General features: G+C 38.6%; 1 protein-coding gene across 1 annotated transcript in view; it reads left to right on the top strand.

Moving 5' to 3' along the window:
• FRAS1 (Fraser extracellular matrix complex subunit 1) overlaps positions 1–19,506 on the top strand; it is a 412,381-nt gene that overhangs the window by 274,867 nt on the left and 118,008 nt on the right. The window contains exons 27-30 of the mRNA XM_004681192.2: positions 1,330–1,600; positions 5,339–5,423; positions 8,515–8,841; positions 17,578–17,731. Of these exons, the coding sequence (XP_004681249.1) occupies positions 1,330–1,600; positions 5,339–5,423; positions 8,515–8,841; positions 17,578–17,731 (837 nt within the window). The remainder of the gene's footprint in view (positions 1–1,329; positions 1,601–5,338; positions 5,424–8,514; positions 8,842–17,577; positions 17,732–19,506) is intronic.

The raw sequence follows: 19,506 nt of genomic DNA, 5'->3' as shown, positions 1-19,506 counted from the left end.
CTGGTGATAAGAGCCCAAGTGTCAATATTGTTTTAAAAGATCCCTATATGTTTCTTTATTATTATTGATATTATTGTTATGATATAGTTCACATATTAGAGAAGCTCTAAAGTGTATAATTCCCATAGTTCCACAGTCACCACCAATTCTAGGACATTAAGCTACCCTAAAGAGAAATGAAGTAACCATCAGCAGTATCTCTTCACTGCTCCTTATCCCTGCCCCTGGCAGCCACTGACCTGCTTCTAGGCATTTTACATAAGTGGAATCATACACTATGTAGCCTTTTATGTATCACTTCATCATGTTGGAGCATAGATCGGTACATCGTTTCTTCTTATGGTTGAATATTCCATAGTTTGCATATACCACATTTGTTTATCCATTCATGAAATGATGGATATAGACAGCTCCACTTTTGAGCTATTATGAGTAATACAGCTATGAATGATCATGTATAAGTTTTTGTGTGGATTTATGTTTTCATTTCTCATGGGTACATGCCTATGTGTGGAATCGTTAGGTTGTTGACTAATGATTTTGAGCACCTTTTTATGCCAGGATGTGTGTGTGTGTGTGTGTGTGTGTGTGTGTGTAAGACATATCTATCTATTTGAATTCTTTGGCTATTTTTAAATAGGGTTGTCTTTTATTGAGTTCTTTACATGTTTTAAATACAGGACTTTAGAAAAAAAGATTTATTCATTTATTCATACAGAACTGGGGTACAAGCTAGAGGTGCAAGAGGTGCAGGGGTGGTGAGAGGCTTCACCAGAAACAGAGTGGGGAGCAGAACAGTCAGATTGACAGAGTACACTGCTGAGGGGAGCAGCAGGCGAGACAGGTCTGCTGTGCCATGTGGATCATCTCCGGGGCTGGGGATCATACTGACACTGAAGTGGCTGCAACTAGCTTGTAGTGCTGCATCCTAACCTGTTGTGCCACAGGGAGGGCCCAGGACTCTTTTCATATACTTGTTTTGCAAATATTTTCTCCATTTCTGTGGATTCTCTTTACACAGTTTTTTTTTTTTTGACTCATTTCTTTTGAAGCCCAAAAGCATTTCATTTGAATGATTTCCAATCTATCAATTTTTGTCACTTTGCTTTTGGTGTCACAGCTCAGAAAGCATTGCCTAAATCAAGATCACATAGTTGAACTTTGAAATCCTGTGTTATCCGCATGTGTTTCTTGCTGGATTATAGGGAGGCTTTTGGTATACAGTAGCCTGGATTCTGATCTTTGTTGCATTACAAATCTGTTCTTTAAAAAAAAAAAGCCTAATTAGTGAATTTAACGAGCTTGACCTTTGGGTTTTTGTTTTTCCAGACAAAGTACATACTCCTAGTCTTCACGTGAATGGTTCTCTCACCCTTGCAATTGGTTCAATGAAGCTCCTGGATTTTGCCCTCCTGAATGTCCAAGACCAGGGGGGCAGGGTGGAAGACCTTCTGTTTCATGTCGTGAACACTCCCACCAACGGTCAGTTAGTCCTCTCGAGGAATGGAAAAGAGACTCTAGTCGACAAAGCTGGACATTTTAGCTGGAAAGACGTGAAGGAGAAAAAAGTCCGTTTTGTGCACAGCAAAGAAAAACCCAGGTGAATTGTATTGTTATTTCCCTCCTGCCTCCTTTCCAGTGCTTTCCCCCTCCCACTTTTCCAATAGCCATCCCTTCTCTTCTGGGGAAGATCGATATTCCACAAATGCCAAATGCTTTCAGCTGCTTGTCATCATTTCTCTGTAATTGCTGAGAGCGAGCGCTTCTGTTCCAGGCATTTTCTTTTTAGCACATAATGATGGGTAATTCTCTGATGTGAAAGGAAAGTTCCTAGTGTAAGTACCCAGTTTTTTTGGCCAGCAGAAACAAAATTAGATATATACCCAGCTGTTCCCACAGCTTCTTCAACATTAGGGTAATATATTCATAGAAGGGAGTGGCAGAGGATGGAGTATCCACTTTTCAAGATTTCATCTGGTTCCTTGAATTTCAGAGTTGAAAGTAAACAAGAAACACTGTTAACTTTTTACTGTCCACTTCATGGGGTTAATCATGGTTAATTGTTAGGCCTGCTCCAGTTTTCCCTTATGCTTAGCACACTTCTGGCTGTGTTCCCCACCCCAGCTGAAATGTGTTTGATGAATGCAACTGAATGTTACACCAATCCAATCAAATATTGCCCTGTAATTAGCAGAATAAATCTACTGAACAGAAATAGGAGAAAACACCCTAAAGATTAGCCTCTTGGATAATCCTTCACCCTGCTCTGCTTTAGTGTGCAGACAATTCAGAGAAGACTGTACGTGTAAGTAAGGAACTGAAACCCAAGAAGCAGTGATAAGAACACAGTAAATATTTCAGCAGGCGGGTCAGGAGAGGTCTACCACACCATGTGGATCTCCTCTGAGGCAGGCGGGAATCGAACTCATGCTGAAGTGGCTTAAGCTTCTTAGTGCTGTGCTTTAACCCATTGCGCCACCAGGGAGGGCCCAATGCTAGAGATTTTTTTAAGGTTGGGCTACGAGATAGGTGGGAGAAAAGTAGATGGCACTGGCACTTTCTTTTCTTTTCTTTTCTTTTTTTTTTTAAGATTTATTTATTTATTTATACAGAACTGGGGTACAAGCCAGAGGTGCAGGGGTGGTGAGAGGCTTTACCAGAGACAGAGTGGGGAGCAGAACAGGCAGATCAACAAAGTACATTGCTGAGGGGAACAGCGGGCAGGTCAGGAGAGGTCTGTGGTGTGATGTGGGTCACCCCCGGGGCCAAGGATCGACTTGCACAGATGCGGCTGTGGCTAGCTTGCAGTGCTGCGTCCTAACCTGCTGTGCTGCCAGGCAGAGCCAGGTGGCACTTTATTGTAGTTCAGAGCGGACAATGCCAGTTATCTCAAAGCATCATCTCATAGGAGTAACAACTACAACTACCATTTATCAACTGCTAACTTTGAGCCAGGTTTAGTATCAGGCACTCTGGGTGAATTGTGTGCATTTATGTTCCCAGTCCACAGACAGACCAGCTAAGGACTTGAGATTTAAGTAAGCATGTGCCAGCACTGGTTCGCTGTGGGCATGAAGCTGAAACTCCAACCCCCGACTCTGATTCCACCATCCATGCCAACAGCCACGATGGTGTCTGCCTCCTTCAAAAACAAGGGTTACTGGCATGCTCGCATCGTCAGGGCACAAGAGATTATTGCATAGAGAACTATGCTCCAGAACTACACCAGAAAAAACCCAAGTGTTTGATGCCAGAGAAACCTTCTTCAAATTTGTGCTCCATTTCCTGTATTTATTTTGTTGCAAGGCAGTTCCCAAAGTGATTTCATCTCTCTCTCTCTCCCTCTCTCTCTTTCATAAACACACACACACACACACACACACACACACACACACACACTTCCATACCTCTAGTACTGGAGTCACTTGGGAAAAATGTAAAGCTCCACAGATAATCAAAGTGAGCCCACACGTCTATTGATCTCTCACTTCTTACCTCATTACCTCACTTTCCTGCAGTATCAGTTTTGCATCTCTAGGTGAGACCAAGAATGACAGCTCTTTGCCAGGGAATTCCTTCACTTCCCTGTTTATTTTTGGTACCCACTTTGATACTCCATTTCCTTTATTTTAAAATTTAAACTAAATAATGATAAAAGTGGCATAAGGTTGGTAGATGTTCATGAAAAAAAGAAAGTTAAAGGCAAAAGTTTCTGAGTGGTACAAAAATAAAGAAGCAACCTGCCAGACCAGTTTGTACATTTGTTTTCCTCCCTGCAAACACTGACCATGATTCTTTAGGTTTGGGTTCTTTCTGAGAGGGATTGATCACTGGAATGCAAGCTGAACTGGAAAGATGATCATAGTGACCATAGAAACTGATTTTGCTGAGATGTTGGCCACAGTTGTAACTTCAGGGCCACCATAAATCATTTTCTCCACTGGGTTGGGGATAGCCACCTCTTTGTTGATTCTGATGCTTCCATCAGTTTCATGCTCTTGAAATCTAGATGTAGAAATGGAGAGGGGCAAGACTTGATTGGGACATAAAATGAGAGGATGGAACCAGAGGAATGGCAGGATACGTTTTTAAAACAAATCAGGTTTATTGACCTGATTTCCCCATTTCAAAGTGTCCTGTACTATGAGTGATAACAAATGTATAACCTTGCAGTCTTGAGATCACAACCACAATCAAGTTATAAAACAGTTCTGTCACCTTCCAAAAATCTTTTTATAATTACTCCCTTCCTTTCAAGAAAACCCTGATTAGCTTTTCACCCCTCTGGTCTTGCCCTTTCTAGAATGTCATATGGATGGAATCACCTGGCATATAATCTCTTGTTTCTGTCTCTTGCCACAGAGCTTCTAAGATCCATTCACATGCTTTCATGGATCAGTAGTTATTTCCAACTTCTAAAGAACTTTTCTTAAATCATGGTCCCTATCCCAGATCAGAATTCAAAACCTGCCACAATGCATTAAATACACATCTTGTCAGCCAGAAATGAATTCTGTGCTTGATCTGTCTTTGAAAGTGGGCAATTGCTACCTTCCTTCTAGTTGTTTCTGAAGCTGATGGAACAAAACTCTTACAGGAGGTAAAATCCACAGCAAAGAGAGAACCTAATTTTGTTCCTAATTAGGACTTTTTGGTTCCAACTAATGGAAGTCAATTTGAAGTAGATGAGGCAAAATAGTTTATTATAACACTGCAGGGGTGGCTCAGGTCCCAGGGACATCAAGGGCACTGAGGGACCAGCCTGGAAGCTGAAACTAGGACGGGAAGCAGAACTGAATTCTTCCTTAGTGTCAAGGGCAGTCAACTCTCCTATACTGCACCATATTTGAACTCACATAATAAACTATGGTTCCCCCATAGGGAAATGTGTGTTCTTAGGGTAGCTTTGGGATTCTAGAGGATAATCAGCCACCACTTCTCATCCAGTGTATGTTGAATGTGTTTTAGGCTAAGGGAGGGTGCCAAGAGGATAGTCATGGGATACACACAATGCAAACATTGTGATTGGAGCTCTACTCTCTTGAATTGGGGGGGGCCAGGGAAAGACTGCAGGGAAGAGGAGTCATTGAGAACAGTTAGAGACTAGGAAAGGTTGTTTTCCATTCTCAAATTTAAATATTAATTTACAGTAAATTAATAGCCTGTACAGTTTTAATGACATCTCACTAGCTTCATCCTGGTCTAGTCATTTTTTATTTACATTGTGAATATTACCGTTGTCATGGTTTGAAACCACATGGTATTTTTAATACTTGTTTTCTAAAAACTAACTTAATAATTATCTTTTCTCTTTCCTTTCTTGGGAATGCCCTTTTAGGAAAGGTTATTTTTCCCTGAAAATCAGTGACCAGCAGTTCTTCTCTGAACCACAGTTGATCAACATACAAGCATTTTCAACACAGGTAAAAAAAAAAATGCCATGAGTTAATAATTTTATATGACTGCTAGATTTCTAGCACAAATTAAGTTTTCTTGTAGCTTTACTTTCGTGTTTTCATAAAAGTGAAAACAAGAAAAACGCCTTGTGTCCCTCACTGAATCATGATAAAACACTGGCAAGAGTTGGCTATTTAGGTTTTCCTGGCTCCCCATAATGATGAGCAGCTTTCTTAAGACCATCTCTTTTCTTGCTACTGTCTTTGTGCCATTTAGCTGTTCAGCTCTCACTCCTGATTGATAAGATAAATTAACCATATTTCAGTTTTTTTCATGAAATGCCACTGAGGAAACAAACTTTAGTACTTGTGAGCAGTAACAGCTGTAGCAACAATTACTAACATATTGATAGTACTTATCTTAGTGTTTTTTTATTTAATATCCATGATATATTTCTAAAGTACTTAGCCCCAAAATACAGACAAGGAAGCAAAGTCATAAGGAAGTTATGAGACATTTCGTGGTGATATGCTAGTAAATAGAGAGCCAAGATTGGTGCCAGGATATCTGGCTGCAGTCTGCTTTTGCCCATTCTACAGTGGTGCCTTACTTTATTGTATTGACTAGATACTAGCCTTTCAAAATAATTTGAAGTTGTTAGAGTGGTTAAGACTTTCCTTATTCATAGGTAAATGACGTGGTTTTTTATAAGTATTTGTTTCTCAGGAATATGGAATTACATTTGGCTGTATCTTCCTGTCTGTCCTCTAGCCAGACTGCATGCAACTCAGAGGAGCTTGTTAAGGAGCTGCTTAAATGGAGTGCTAGTGTGGTCATCAGCCAAACAGAAGTTCAAGGAATCTTGGCCCATGCTGTAAAACTCAGCCTGATGACTCTTGTTTCTTATCACTCATCTGTTGGGTCATACTTATGTGTCTAGATTACATATAGTGATAGATGCTCTAGTAACCAAGAGCTAAAATGTGCAGCGACAGTAGCAAGAAAAGAGATAGTCATAACAAAGTTAAATGTCATCATGGGGAACTAAGACATTAAGACTACCTGAATGCCAACTTGTGGCAGTGTTTAGCATGATTCAGTGGAGGACACAAGGCATTTTTTTTTTAAAGATGTATTTATTTATGCATACAGAACTGGAGTAAAGGCCAGAGGTACAGGGGCAATGAGGGGATTCACCAGAGACAGAGTGGGGGCAGAACAGGCCGACTGATGAAGCACACTGCTGAGGGGAGCAGCAGGCGGGTCAAGAGAGGGCTACTGCACCATGTGGGTCACCTCCCGGGCTGGGATCAAACTCATGCTGAAGTAGCTTTAGCTTTTTGGTGCTGTTCATTAACCTGCTGTGCCATCAGGGAGGGCCCACAAGACATTGTTTTTAAAGTGATATTTTCATATATTTTGGTCTAAATATAAGACCACAGACATTGAATAACATAGATTTGAATAAGGAGTGGAAGCCAAATAGTATTCATGGCCCAACTGAACTCATCCTGATGACATTCTCACCTCTGGGATGACTTAAGTCAAGAAATGAATAGAAATTGATCCTAAATTAATTTGATCTCAGGGTTGGGTTAAGAGTATAAATTTTGTTTTAATTAAAATGAAACTTGTGATCTCTGTAAGTCCCAGGATTTAATTGACTTAGATGTTTCAAGCTCAAGTACAGAAGTTTTGTTATTCTTTCTGTTTTTATTATATAGTTATTCTTGCTAGATGAATAAAAGGCCAATGGTAGGTTTAGGCAATGACTGCCTAATTTGGATAGAGAGTTTCTATGATTCCCTGACTTTGTTTGTTTTCCCAAAACCAAGTGTGTAGGTAGTAAGGGCACCTTTTTATTTTACTTATTATCTGAAAAACTTATCATTTTGAAAGTTTTAAAATGGTATTTCAGAAGCGAATTTTAACTGATTTTTGTTCACTTACATTTCTGTGATAGTTTTATATAGCCCATGTCTCCTTGAGATTTTCTCATGGAAATTAATTTTATCTTTTTCATTTATGGATTTTGACATCACCTTTGATCTTTCCTCTTTCAGACACTGAGGGACTGTTCGTTCCCATGTATAGAATCATAGCTTTTGGATTCTCACTTGGGAATTCTGAGTAGTAGCTATTATCTAGTTTTTCATATGTGATTATTATAATGACCCATTAGTTAGACATTACATTAATAGATATTGAAATTTCCAGGAGTGTGCTTGGGTAATTTTTAAAAAGCCATTTGGATTAGAGAAGACAGTATGCTGAGAAAAGTCCATGATGGTTCAATTTAAATGATATGAAAAACTTCAGCTAATGTTTTCTTTGGCTTCTGGCCTTTATATTTTTTCTGGAGAGTTTTTTTTGGTTATGATTCATTAACTTTAATCTTTATGAAAGAACATTTTATCTGCTTACTGTTTTGGGGGGAAGGGGTCTGGAGAATCTAAGAATCCTAAAAAAATAGACACACATGCTACATTTTGCTTTGTTGGCAAATGAATTAACCAGCTGCCGTACACAGCTGCCTCACTCAGCCTTGTCAGGCTGTCCAACCTGAGCTTGGGTTGGATTGGAACAACTTGGGTGGGGGTGGGATGGGCAAGGAATAGCATGACTTCAAAATGCAGAAGTACCTTACTTGTGTCAGGATGCTGCAATGTGGTCTGAGCGAAAGGCTCAACTCCCAAATACACATCCAAAATTTTCATAGCTCTTATTACTTTCTCTTGTATTCAGAGAGCTGATTGGGTTGATGAGTGAACTGATCTGATTTACAACACAGGAAATATAGTCTATAAGTCATGATAACAAAGACTTTAGATATTTAGAAGCAAACAGCCCTTCCTAATTGCTTCTGATGGTCTTAAAGTAGCTTGAGAAACCTCCAGAACTGAGTGTGAAGTCATCTTGTTTGCTCTTAGTACCATGACTGACCACACTGCTGCCAAAAGCGTCACCCCGACAACAGCTTTGTTGAAGCATCTAGAGTCCCTTGAAAAGCACAGAAATGTCAATCAGATTGCATACAGTTGATTTCTAGGCCACTGGATTGTCCTCTCTTTTCCTACTCAGTGACTTTGCTTCCTCTCTTTCCCTTTAATTCCACAGGCCCCCTATGTGCTGAGAAATGAGGTCCTCCACATTAGCAGAGGAGAGAGGGGAACCATCACCAAACAGCTATTGGATATCCGAGATGACGACAACCCACAGGATGTGGTTGTCGAAGTGCTGGATCCTCCACTTCATGGCCAGTTGCTCCAAACACGTCAGTCCCCTGCAGCCCCTCTCTATCAATTCCGACTAGATGAGCTCTCCAGGGGTCTTCTCCAATATGCCCATGATGGCTCTGACAGCATGTCTGACATTGCAGTCTTGCAGGTCAATGATGGACACTCTTTCCAAAATATACTGTTCCGTGTGAAGACTGTGTCCAAGGTAGGTGTCATTCTTCAGACCCAATTTCCTCGCACTAACACATGAGGCTTTGCTGATAGTATTATTTCATAGTACTCATAATGTTATGATATAAGCAATTATTTATTTAAACATTTATTGAGCACTGTTATGATGATAAATAGGCATCCATAGATAAACAGAACACATTTCCCTGTCTGAGAGAACACAGTATATTTTGTTAGGATCGCTTCTGATCTGAGAGACCTAACTCATGTTCTTTACAAAATGGGAATTTTTTTTTTAAGATTTATTTATTTATTTATACATACAGAACTGGGGTACAAGCCACTGGTGCAGGGGCAGTCAGAGGATTCACCAGAGACAGAGTGGGGAGCAGAACAGGCACATCAATGAAGTACACTGCTGAGGGGAGCAGCGGGCAGGTCATGAGAGGTCTGCCAGGCCATATGGGTCATCTCTGGGGCTGGGGATCCAACTTGCACTGAAGTGCTTTAACCCACTTCGCCACCAGGGAGGGCCCAAAATGGGAATTTTTTAACCATTATGTTGACATCCTGCCTTAGCCAATGTCATTGCCACAGAGTATCTCTTGTTGAGAGTGATCGTGTGCATCAAAAGCAGTGCACCCCTCTTTTGTCTACCCTTCCAGTACAACTCATGCAATGTGAAATTCATAGTTACCATGATGAATCAAAAAGAATGAGTTCATCCATGGTGTTAGTTCAAGTGAACATGTTGAAGGAACTCTCTTAGTGGTAATCATAGGACTCCATGGTCCAAGGCATAGGAACCCAGTAAAAAACAGTGTTTCTCAACCTGAGTTGCCATCTCTTTTTGCCTCGTCCATACACCTGTCCCATTATTTACTTCATATTTTTGATGGGATCAATTTTTTATTGTAACCTCACTCTAATAACTGAAACTTGGGAAATTCTGGATTTAAGATAGAATTATACTTTCTCCCTTAGATACTAAAATAAATACATAACCATCTAATACTATTGTATTCAGACTACACAATGTTTGTACATATTTCAATGGGGTGGCATTGTAATTTTCACAATTTTGGCAATTATTGAACTATCACACGCATGATGAAAGAGACCTATTGAGAATGTTTTTAAAACTATGTATTACTTGATAGTTCACTAGGAACCCTTTTCTGTTACAGCAAGAATGGCTCTTTTCCATAGTAGACTGGGAGACTTACATTTTTATTTTGAACTTTTCATTCCAAATATCAGTACTTACTAAAGTGCCATTAATGATTACCTAGAGAGATTGATTTGCTGAGGACAGTTTAGAAATCACTTGTCACTTTCTCACCAATGATCACTCAAAATTTGTGATTGATCCTTGTGAAGGTGAACACCTGCAACTGACATAGTCTGCCAACTAGTTTCACAGGCCCTTGTCTCATTATTTTCAGCTGCTGGAAACAGTGATGGTGGCATGAGATAGACGAGAGTAAGTCAAGGCTGATTATGAGATAGAGTTGGCACATAGCCATCTTGCAGCTAATCCTAATTATCACCCTCTTGCAATTGCCCTGGGAGATGAGGTTTAGTTCTAAAGAGATGAAGTCTAGACAGATGCAAAAAGTTTTCTTTTCTTCCTTCTTGGTTTCTTTCCAAAGGTTTTAAAGGATTTCAGTGCAACCCTAGCAGCCGCCTTTCCTATCATGCTTTCGATCTCCATGTTGGAAGCTCAGTTCAGTGTATTGCGCAATCGTTTTGTGTGGTGTGGCCCAAGAATGAAGGGTGTTTCTAGGATTTTAGCTACTATGACTCCCAAAACCAAACAAAGGAAAATAAAGCACAGAACTTAAGAATTCTTGCAGTGCTTATCAATCAAGAATCATGTTGGTATTTATGGTGTCTGCCCCTATCCCCCACCTCCTCCTCCTTCTTCTCTTCCTCCCCCTCTTCTTCCTCCTCCTCCTTCGTCCCTCCTCCCTCTCCTTCCCTTCCTCCACCACCTCCTCCACGCCCTCCCCCCTTACCCTCCATCATTCTCTCACAGTGCTGTCCATCAAGTGAACTGATAGCTTTTATGCTAATTAACTGGAATAATGAAATCAGTGACCAGAGCCCCAGGATCCATTAGGATATACTAATAATAAATTTGATACTGTAATAATGATAATATTTTTAAATATTTCTATGTTTCCCTGTAGAAATTAAAAGTAATTTTCCTCAAACCTGTTTTTCTCTTCTTTACAATAGCCAGATGAATAAGGTTGGAGTAGAGGCTCTGTGATCTTACTTCTAAAGGAAATTCTAGCATGGTTAGGAAGTCTTTTATTTGTTTTATTTTTAACCTTCATTGGGCCCCTGTGGTTGGTGTGAACTATTCTATTTTATCTTCACTAATTTTATGATGTTTGTACAGTTATTTTCTCTACTTTTTCCGAAAGAAAACACTGAAAAAGTTTAGAAGCATTTATCTGTTGTAAATGTGTTTTGTCTTGGAGTTGTGATTTCAGCTTGAGTGCATTCTGGCTCCTCATGCTTAACCACATGAGTCTTTTCATTCTAGTCCCTGTTTTTCAATGTTTTGGTCATAAATATTTTTATCCTCTTAAATGGATAGAATGGGGAAGTAATCTAGTCATTTTCTCAGTGTCTTATCCAAGCACTGTGGGCCCCAAGCTTCCTGGAATCTTCCCTCTGGACTTAACACATCTTGTTACAAGTGAAGCTATTTATAATCATAAGTCTACTGGAGACCAAGAAGAAAAATTGCTTCAATGGGTAACGGCTTTCAGCAGATTTGTAGAGAGAGGTGATTGATTTTGTTCTGATAGCCTTTTCTGAAGATGGGCATCAGGTCCTTATCATAAGGCTGGTCTACCACTATATTAAATTTGGAGTGAGGCCACTTACTGCTTATGTCTAGCTGGTGGCTTAAATGGAATGGCCAAAGAAGTTAGGTCTAATCCAAATGAACGGCTATATAAATTAATTCCAGTATTGTTCAATGGAAACTTTAACCTGGTAAAATAGATGGGAAGTGAGGGAGAGATAGAAAAAGAAAGTTGTGTCAGGACACACATCAGAGGAACTCAGTACATTTTTGTTGGGCAGCTGGACAGATATCTGGATGCAACAGCTTGAGTCTGTGCTCCTGCCTTTAAGACCATCTCTGCTCTTGAATGAGAAGCCCTCAGGTCACTTGTGGTAATATTGGGGTGCTCTACATGGGGCCACAATAGGAGCTGTCAAATCCATTATTGCTTCTGAAATTCTTAAGTTTTATCTTAAGATAAAAACTTAAGTTTTTATCTTTGGCATGGCAGTGAATAAACTTGTGTGCCACCCTCTAGGCTTACACTGAGTCACTGAGGAGAAAATAGAACTTTGACTGGTGTTGAAACATGTTCTGTTGCGGGAAGGAGGCAAAAGAAATCAAAAAGATTAAAAGGTAATAAAAAATGCTTTGCTGAACAGGCTTTCATTAATTGGGTGGATTACCAAACCCCAGCTTGCTAGAGATATGATGCTAAAGCAATTCGGTGTCTAATAAAGGACTCACATGTGTGCAGGGGAAAATCATGCTTATTGGTGGATTTCTTTCCACTGCTGGGCTCTCAAGGAATTACCTTCTTTTCCATTAATTAAGACACCTCCGGAAATCAACCTCTTTTTCCACTGAGGCAATAAATCTGATGATCTTTCTGACCTCGTTTGTTGTTGTTTGAGCAGTTATTTTCTGCAGCTTGGTAACGCTTTGATATTAAAAGCCCCCACGTGTCTTGCTATGAACTGGATGGAAAATTCTGTTGCTAAAAGTTCTTTGTAGCTGTTTGAGCTTGAGAAGTCCCTTGATTTCCTGTAAGCCTACCCAGCCACTGAATTATCTTGCAAGGACATAATTTGGTTATGAAAATTGTAAGTATCCACAGAGAAAAAATGTTTTTCCACTGAATAAGGGTCTGTGTTATAAATAAGTAAATTCTCACCCTCTGTCAGGGTTATAGCTTTTGAATTTGCTTAATTTATTCAGTTTAGTGTCTAAAAAATTCATTGCTCAGGTCATATACTTATATACTCAGATAGTGTTTGATTAAAAAAACATATATGTAAGGCATTTGAAATCTACATGGAGAAAGGTTCTGTAATCTTAACTAGAAGGTGGAAACTTCTAAGGGACATTCACACACTGACAGACACAAAAGCAGGCCAAGTATCTTTTCATCATTCTTCATTTTGGTAAATAGCATCTAAGTTTCACTTTATATGTGCCACTCCCCATGACCCTTCCTTAAAATCCAAATGTCTTAGAAGATTAAATTTTAAAAGCTATGGCATAGGAGACTTTGAAAATTATGCTATGTTTTTTAGAATAAATATAATTTTAGGTTGGTATTATATCCAACTATAGTTGCTTTCTATTTAATAAATTTTAAAATTTGGTTGATCTTGAATACTTTGGCCTTTGTTGGAGGTACACTGTCATTTGAGCTCATCAATTTATCCCTACAGTGGGGGAGTTCTCATTTTGTTTGTGAGATTTTTTTTCTTCTCCAAAAATATATAAGGCTTGGTTCTTCTAGTTTACATTTGTATTTTTACTTGTAGTACAGTATATTTTGGCTAACTTTATAACCAGCATTTCTGTATGCCTATTGTTGTATGAACTAAATTAGGAGAACTATTTAATTTAAAGCACTGATTTAATTATGCTTCAAGTTTTACTTTTGGGGTTTTCATTGCCTTCTAATGTGGTACCCTGAAAGAGTATAAAACATCACTAGGCAGAAAATTATTCAGCTGATATTAAGGCTAATTTCTTGAGCTTCCAAGAGTATATGCATCATTGTCCTGGGAAAAAGCTACAAAAACATAAATTGCAAAATATCAAAGACATTGGGGAAGTTGATTAAAATTTGGTGGTTTTGTGGAAATATTAGCTGCAGAAAAGACAATGTATTTATTGCCATCTAGTCAACTCTTCTTGTATTTTCTTTTGACCCTCTTCCAAAAGAAAGCTACCAAAAACATCATCTTCATCATAATGAGTGAAAAGAATATTTTCCTTAATTATACTTGTTTTCCTATTCTTAAGTACTGAAAGCTAGTAATTCTGAAACAGAGACATATTTATTATCCTATTATAAAGGTAAATATTCTAAAAGACCTGTTGCTAGACTTTCAAAAGAACCACCCTAGAATCATCATGATTTCTAGATTACTCACGTGGGCCTCGCTTTTCACACTATAGCATGACTCCACATGTCCTGGAGATCTTGTTAAACTACAAGTGGGGTCCATCAGACTAAAAAAGCTGTGTAGCAAAAAATAATCAACAAAATGAAAAGACAACCTAGAGCGTGGGAGAAAAATTTGAAACCTGAGAAAGGGTAATATCTAAAATATATAAGGTATTCAATTCAGAAAGAAAATAAAAAAAAAATTAATGGATTAAGGACCTGCATAAATATCTCTCAATATAAGCCATACAAATAGCCAAAATGTTTTTAAGAAAAGCTGACCAACATCACTAATCTTCAGGATAATGCAAATCAAAACCACAATGCGGTATGACATCATACCTCCTAGAATGGTTGTTATCAAAATAAAGGGGAGCTAGGTGTTGATGAGGTTGAAGAGGAAGAGGAAAAGGAATCCCTCTATACTATTATTAGGGGTGTAAATTGATGCCACCACTACGGAGAACAGGATGGATCTTCCTTTCAAAATTAAAAATAGAACTACCATTTCATCTAACAATCCCATATCTGGATATATGTATCCAAAGGCAAGAAAACAGAGACCCTCCCCCCCCCCAAAAAAAAACAGAGTCTTGAAAAGATAGCTACACCACTGTGGTAATTGCAGCATTATTCACAATGACCAAAATGTGAAAGCACCCTAAGTGTCTTTCAGTGGGTGAGTAGATAAAGAAACATGGTCTCTATAGGCAGTGGAATAGTATTCATCCGTTTAAAAGAAAGAAATCCTGCCATTCCTGACAGCATGGATGAGTCTAGCAACAATTATGCTAAGTAAAGTTGATTAGACACAGGAAAACATGCATTATCTCATTTATATGTGGAATCTAAAAATGTTGAACTCATAAAGCAGTGTAGAATAGAGGTTATCAGAGGCTGGAGATAGGAGAAATGGGGAGCTATTAGTCAAAGTATACAAAAGTTCACTTATACAGCGTTAATAAGTTCTGGTGATCTAATGTACCCCCTGGTGACTATGTTTAATAATGTATAGCAAACTTAGAATTGCTAAGAGAGTTTATCTAAAGTGTATTCACCCCACACCAAAAAAATCATAGCTCTGTAAGGAAATAAATATCCTAATTAGCTTAATAGTGTAATCATTTCACAATGTACACATGTTATCAAACAATTGTGTTATACACATTAAATATGTACAATTTTTGTCTGTTGGTACTTCCACAAAATTTGTGGGGGAAAAAACAGATTTTAATTTGGAAGGTCTCAGTTGGAGTTTGAGATTCTAAATTTTTTTTTAAAGAATTATTTATTTATACATACAGAACTGAGGTACAGTCCAGAGGTGCAGCGGCAGTAAGAGGGTTCACCAGAGACAGAGTGGGGAGCAGAACAAGCAGATTGATGAGGTACACTGCTGAGGGAAACAACAGGCAGGTCAGGAGAGGTCTGCCGCACACCATGTGGTCACCTCCGGGGCTGAGATTGAACTCATGCTGAAGTGGTTTTAGCTTCTTAGTGCTGTGTTTTAACCTGCTGCGCCACCTGGAAGGGTCCCTGAGATTCTAAACTTTTAATAAACTTCCAAATGTTGCTGGTCTCTGAACACTGGCTTACAAGAAGTACTACCACCTAGAAATTTAGATTCACTCAAGAATTACAAAGACTTGTATTGTTATTGTCAAGACAGAGATGTAATAGGAAAGACATCTGGGGTTGTGTTTTAGGGTCACAAATGCTTATTTCCTCAAAATATGAAAAACCACACCACCTTCTCAGTTCAGTGCCACCGTCGGTGGTGAGTGATGTCCATACGTGTAATCAAAGTTGGCAAGGTCGATGCTATAGAAAGATTTTGAGCAATTAAACACCTGGTCCCAGTGTATTTTGTTACATAGCACTGCTGGAGTTCATAGGGCCTTGTCCCCAGAATTCTGGCACATTATAAAGTTCTTGGCACACTTTGTAAAGAGAGGAGAAAATTCTCCAGGATTTTGTTCCTGAGTGCCAGTTACTATAGAAGATGCCTTTACTGCCATTCTCCCAACATTGTTTGACTCAGCTTCCTGGTGATTGTGGCGAAAATAGCTGTGGTTGCCTCCAGAGGAGTACAAAAGAACTCATGTCAGTGACTGCAGAGGAATATTTGTTTTCTTCTGTTCTGCATATTTGTCTCCTGGGAGTGCTATTTGCTCTGTTCTATTATTGGCATATTTGAAAGTAATAACAATAATTTAGAAAACTGTTCTGAAATGCCCTTTTTTGAAGTATCAGATTTACCCATTTTTTTAAACAACTGAAAACTGAACACTGGCAGGCTCACTAATCTTATTCAGTGGGAAATGTCGATTATGAGGCTTTGAAAGAAGGGGTGTACCTTGCAAATCAGGAGTGGCAATGCTTTTTAATGACATTAGCTTTAGCAATTAAAATAGTTGCCTTCTCCAGCGTGCTAAATAGCCTATTTCTTCCAGCTAGCTAGTTCCAACTGTTGATAAGACTTCAGTTTCAATCAGCCATCAAGGCCTGTCAATTCTGCCTCTGCAGTGTTTCTGGAATCTATTTCCAACTCTCCATTCCCACTGCAATTACCTTCTCATCTTCTCTCACTTGCACCATTACAAGAACTTGCTAAATGGTTTCTACAGCTCCATTCACCCCAGCTCTGGTCCCTCCATCTCTTCCTGCTGGATCTATCTTACTAAAACCAGACCTGATCATTCCATTTCTTCCCTAAAGATCCAGGTTACTTTACAATACCTACAAGATTAACCCAGGTGTTCAAAATAGCTTCTGCCTACTACTAGCCAACCAACTCTATTCACTTCTTCCTCTGGCTTCCTGAACCTCTACTTGCACCAAATACATGAATATTTTATTAAAAATATGCAGCGCATTTTCATATATTTGCCTTTGCTTGAACTCAGCCCTTACCTGAAATGTGTTTCACTGCTTCTCTGCTTAGAAGACCAATTTTTGTTATTTAAGATGAAAATATTTCCTTGAGAAAGCTTTCCCTAGCATTCCTCTGCCAATGAGAAAAACTTCTTTCTTTATTCTCCCACAGCTCCTGCTCCGCTTCCTATAGAGCATCACTGTGATGTATCCTACTTAAATGTCTCTCTCCCCCCGACTAGACTATAATTTCTGAAACTGAGGTTTTGTGTAAGCCATCTGTAGCTATCTCAGGACTCTGGCAAAGAACCCGACATAAATGTATAATGAATAGTTCTTGAATGTCCGTGGATGGGGAAGGTGGAAGGACAAATAGATGGACAAATAAATAAAGAAATGGGGAGACTTTGTCTTAATGAATGAAATAAGTTCCTTACTTATGTTTAGTTAGAACAAAAAGCAGGACCAATACATATGTATGTTTACATATATGTGTCTATATACCCACATATAATATGCATATGCACTATTCATTGTGTGACTTTAAAGATATGTTTCCCTACTCCTAGATAATCTTGAACAGCAATAAGATCTGAAATTTATATTTTAAAAGACTGGTATTCTGTTATTTTGCTTGGACCTAATTCTTAACTCTTTCCTTATTCTAGAATGATGGTAGTCTTCGAATTGTGGCTAATTCAATGGTGTGGGTTCCAGAAGGGGGGATGCTACAGATTACCAATAGAATCTTGCAAGCTGAAGCTTCAGGTGCCAGAGCCTCAGAAATCATCTACAAAATTACAGAGGACTCCCCTCGATTTGGTAACTTTTTTTTTTCTTTTTCATTATTTCATTGTATTCCTCAATCTTGGACTTGATTTTTGATGATGCACCTTGAAAAACAAAATAATCATTAATACCTATCACTGTACAAATTTTATTTATTAGACAAAGTGCTAAGTAATGTAAATATGCTACATATAAATCTTAAACAAGTGTTTTTTTTTAAGATTTATTTATTTGTGCATACAGAACTGGGGTACAGGCCAGAGGTGCAGGGGCAGTGAGAAGATTCACCAGAGACAGAGTAGGGAGCAGAACAGGCAGATCGACGAAGTACACTGCTGAGGGTAGCAGCTGGCAGGACAGGAGAGGTCTGCCGCGCCATGTGGGTCACCTCGGGGTGGGGATCAAACTCATGCTGAAGTGGATTTAGTTTCTTAGTGCTGTGCTTCAACCCGCTGCGCCACCAGGGACGGCCCAACAAGTTCTTATTAAGAGAAATTAATAATAATAGAACAATAATAATAGAAATTAACTTGCTAAAAGTCACTTAGCTAATATAGAGCAGTTTAGTTTCAAAGCTTTGATTATCAAGCCCCACTTTGCATTCCTCCCAGAACATCACCAGACTTCATTCTAACTTTCTGCAAAAACAAACAATTCTTTGCATAAAAACATTTTTCACTGTTTTTGTCCATTATTACTTCAATTTCCAGACAGATAGTAGAGATGATAACCTGAAATTTTCTCCATCAATGCCAAATAAAAGAAAGTAAGAATTATAAGACATTGATAAGCAACCTCCCAATTGAGAGAAATTTCCAGGTTATCAGGAACACAGAAGGAACTAATTCCAGTCTGTGCATGAGTTAATGACATAACTTCCCTGAGAAGGGTTGTGTGTAATCCTGGGGTTTAGAGCTTAACGCTCATGTGGATCATGAAGTTGAAGTTCATATCCTACAAGACTAGGGTTCTGGGAAGACATGTCTTCCAGTAGAGGGACAGGATAGGAAACAAGAAGCTCACCAGCACAGAGAAGATGATGAAAAATTTACCAGTGTTTCCTGAGATTCAGAGTAAAACAAAATATCTATGGAGAATTCAGAACTTCAGATTTCTTTCTCCTGCATATCCAAAATTACCTATAGACTGTGTGCATTGTCTGAGAAACCCAAAGCTGAGATATTGCTATGAAATTAATGTCATGTCAGTGATATTCTTGGGTCCCCTATAGAAATTAGTAGATTTCTGGTGTGGAATGTCTACCCGAAACTCCTGGGCACAAAGAAGTCTCACAGACAAAACCACAAAAGATTAGCTCAGAATTCAAAATTAAGGAACATATGAGAAAACAGAGCTCAGATCCATAATCAAAACTAACAATATTAAAATCCCAAGGATTTTAAATATAGGGTCGACTGTGAAATAAACATATTTAAAATTATCTAAAGACAAAAAAAGAAGAAACAGAAACTATGAGGAAATAATATGTTTAAAAAAATAAAGATTAGGAAGATAGTTTTTTTTTTTAAATAAATAAAGGGGTAATCTGAACATAAAAATCACATTCATTGAAAGTAAAAAATGCACTTGATATGATGCCTAGTACATAGTGGAAGAGGAATAATCTGTTTTCCTCTGTAGTTTCAAAATCATACAATGAGGAAAAGATAGTTTTGTACAACTTAAAAATAATTCCAATGTCCATGAAGACATTGGAAAAGATAACCTAATTAAGAGCTGAATTATCCTAAAACAGTCCATTGAACTGGACTTTTTATTATAACTATTTGATCTTGAAGCTATATATA

The sequence above is a fragment of the Condylura cristata genome, unplaced genomic scaffold (assembly GCF_000260355.1).
Source record: "Condylura cristata isolate star-nosed mole 26May11 unplaced genomic scaffold, ConCri1.0 scaffold00012, whole genome shotgun sequence".
In the NCBI taxonomy this organism is placed as follows: domain Eukaryota; kingdom Metazoa; phylum Chordata; class Mammalia; order Eulipotyphla; family Talpidae; genus Condylura; species Condylura cristata.
Note: the sequence above shows the minus strand (reverse complement) of the source record. Positions and strands in the feature narration are given on the sequence as shown.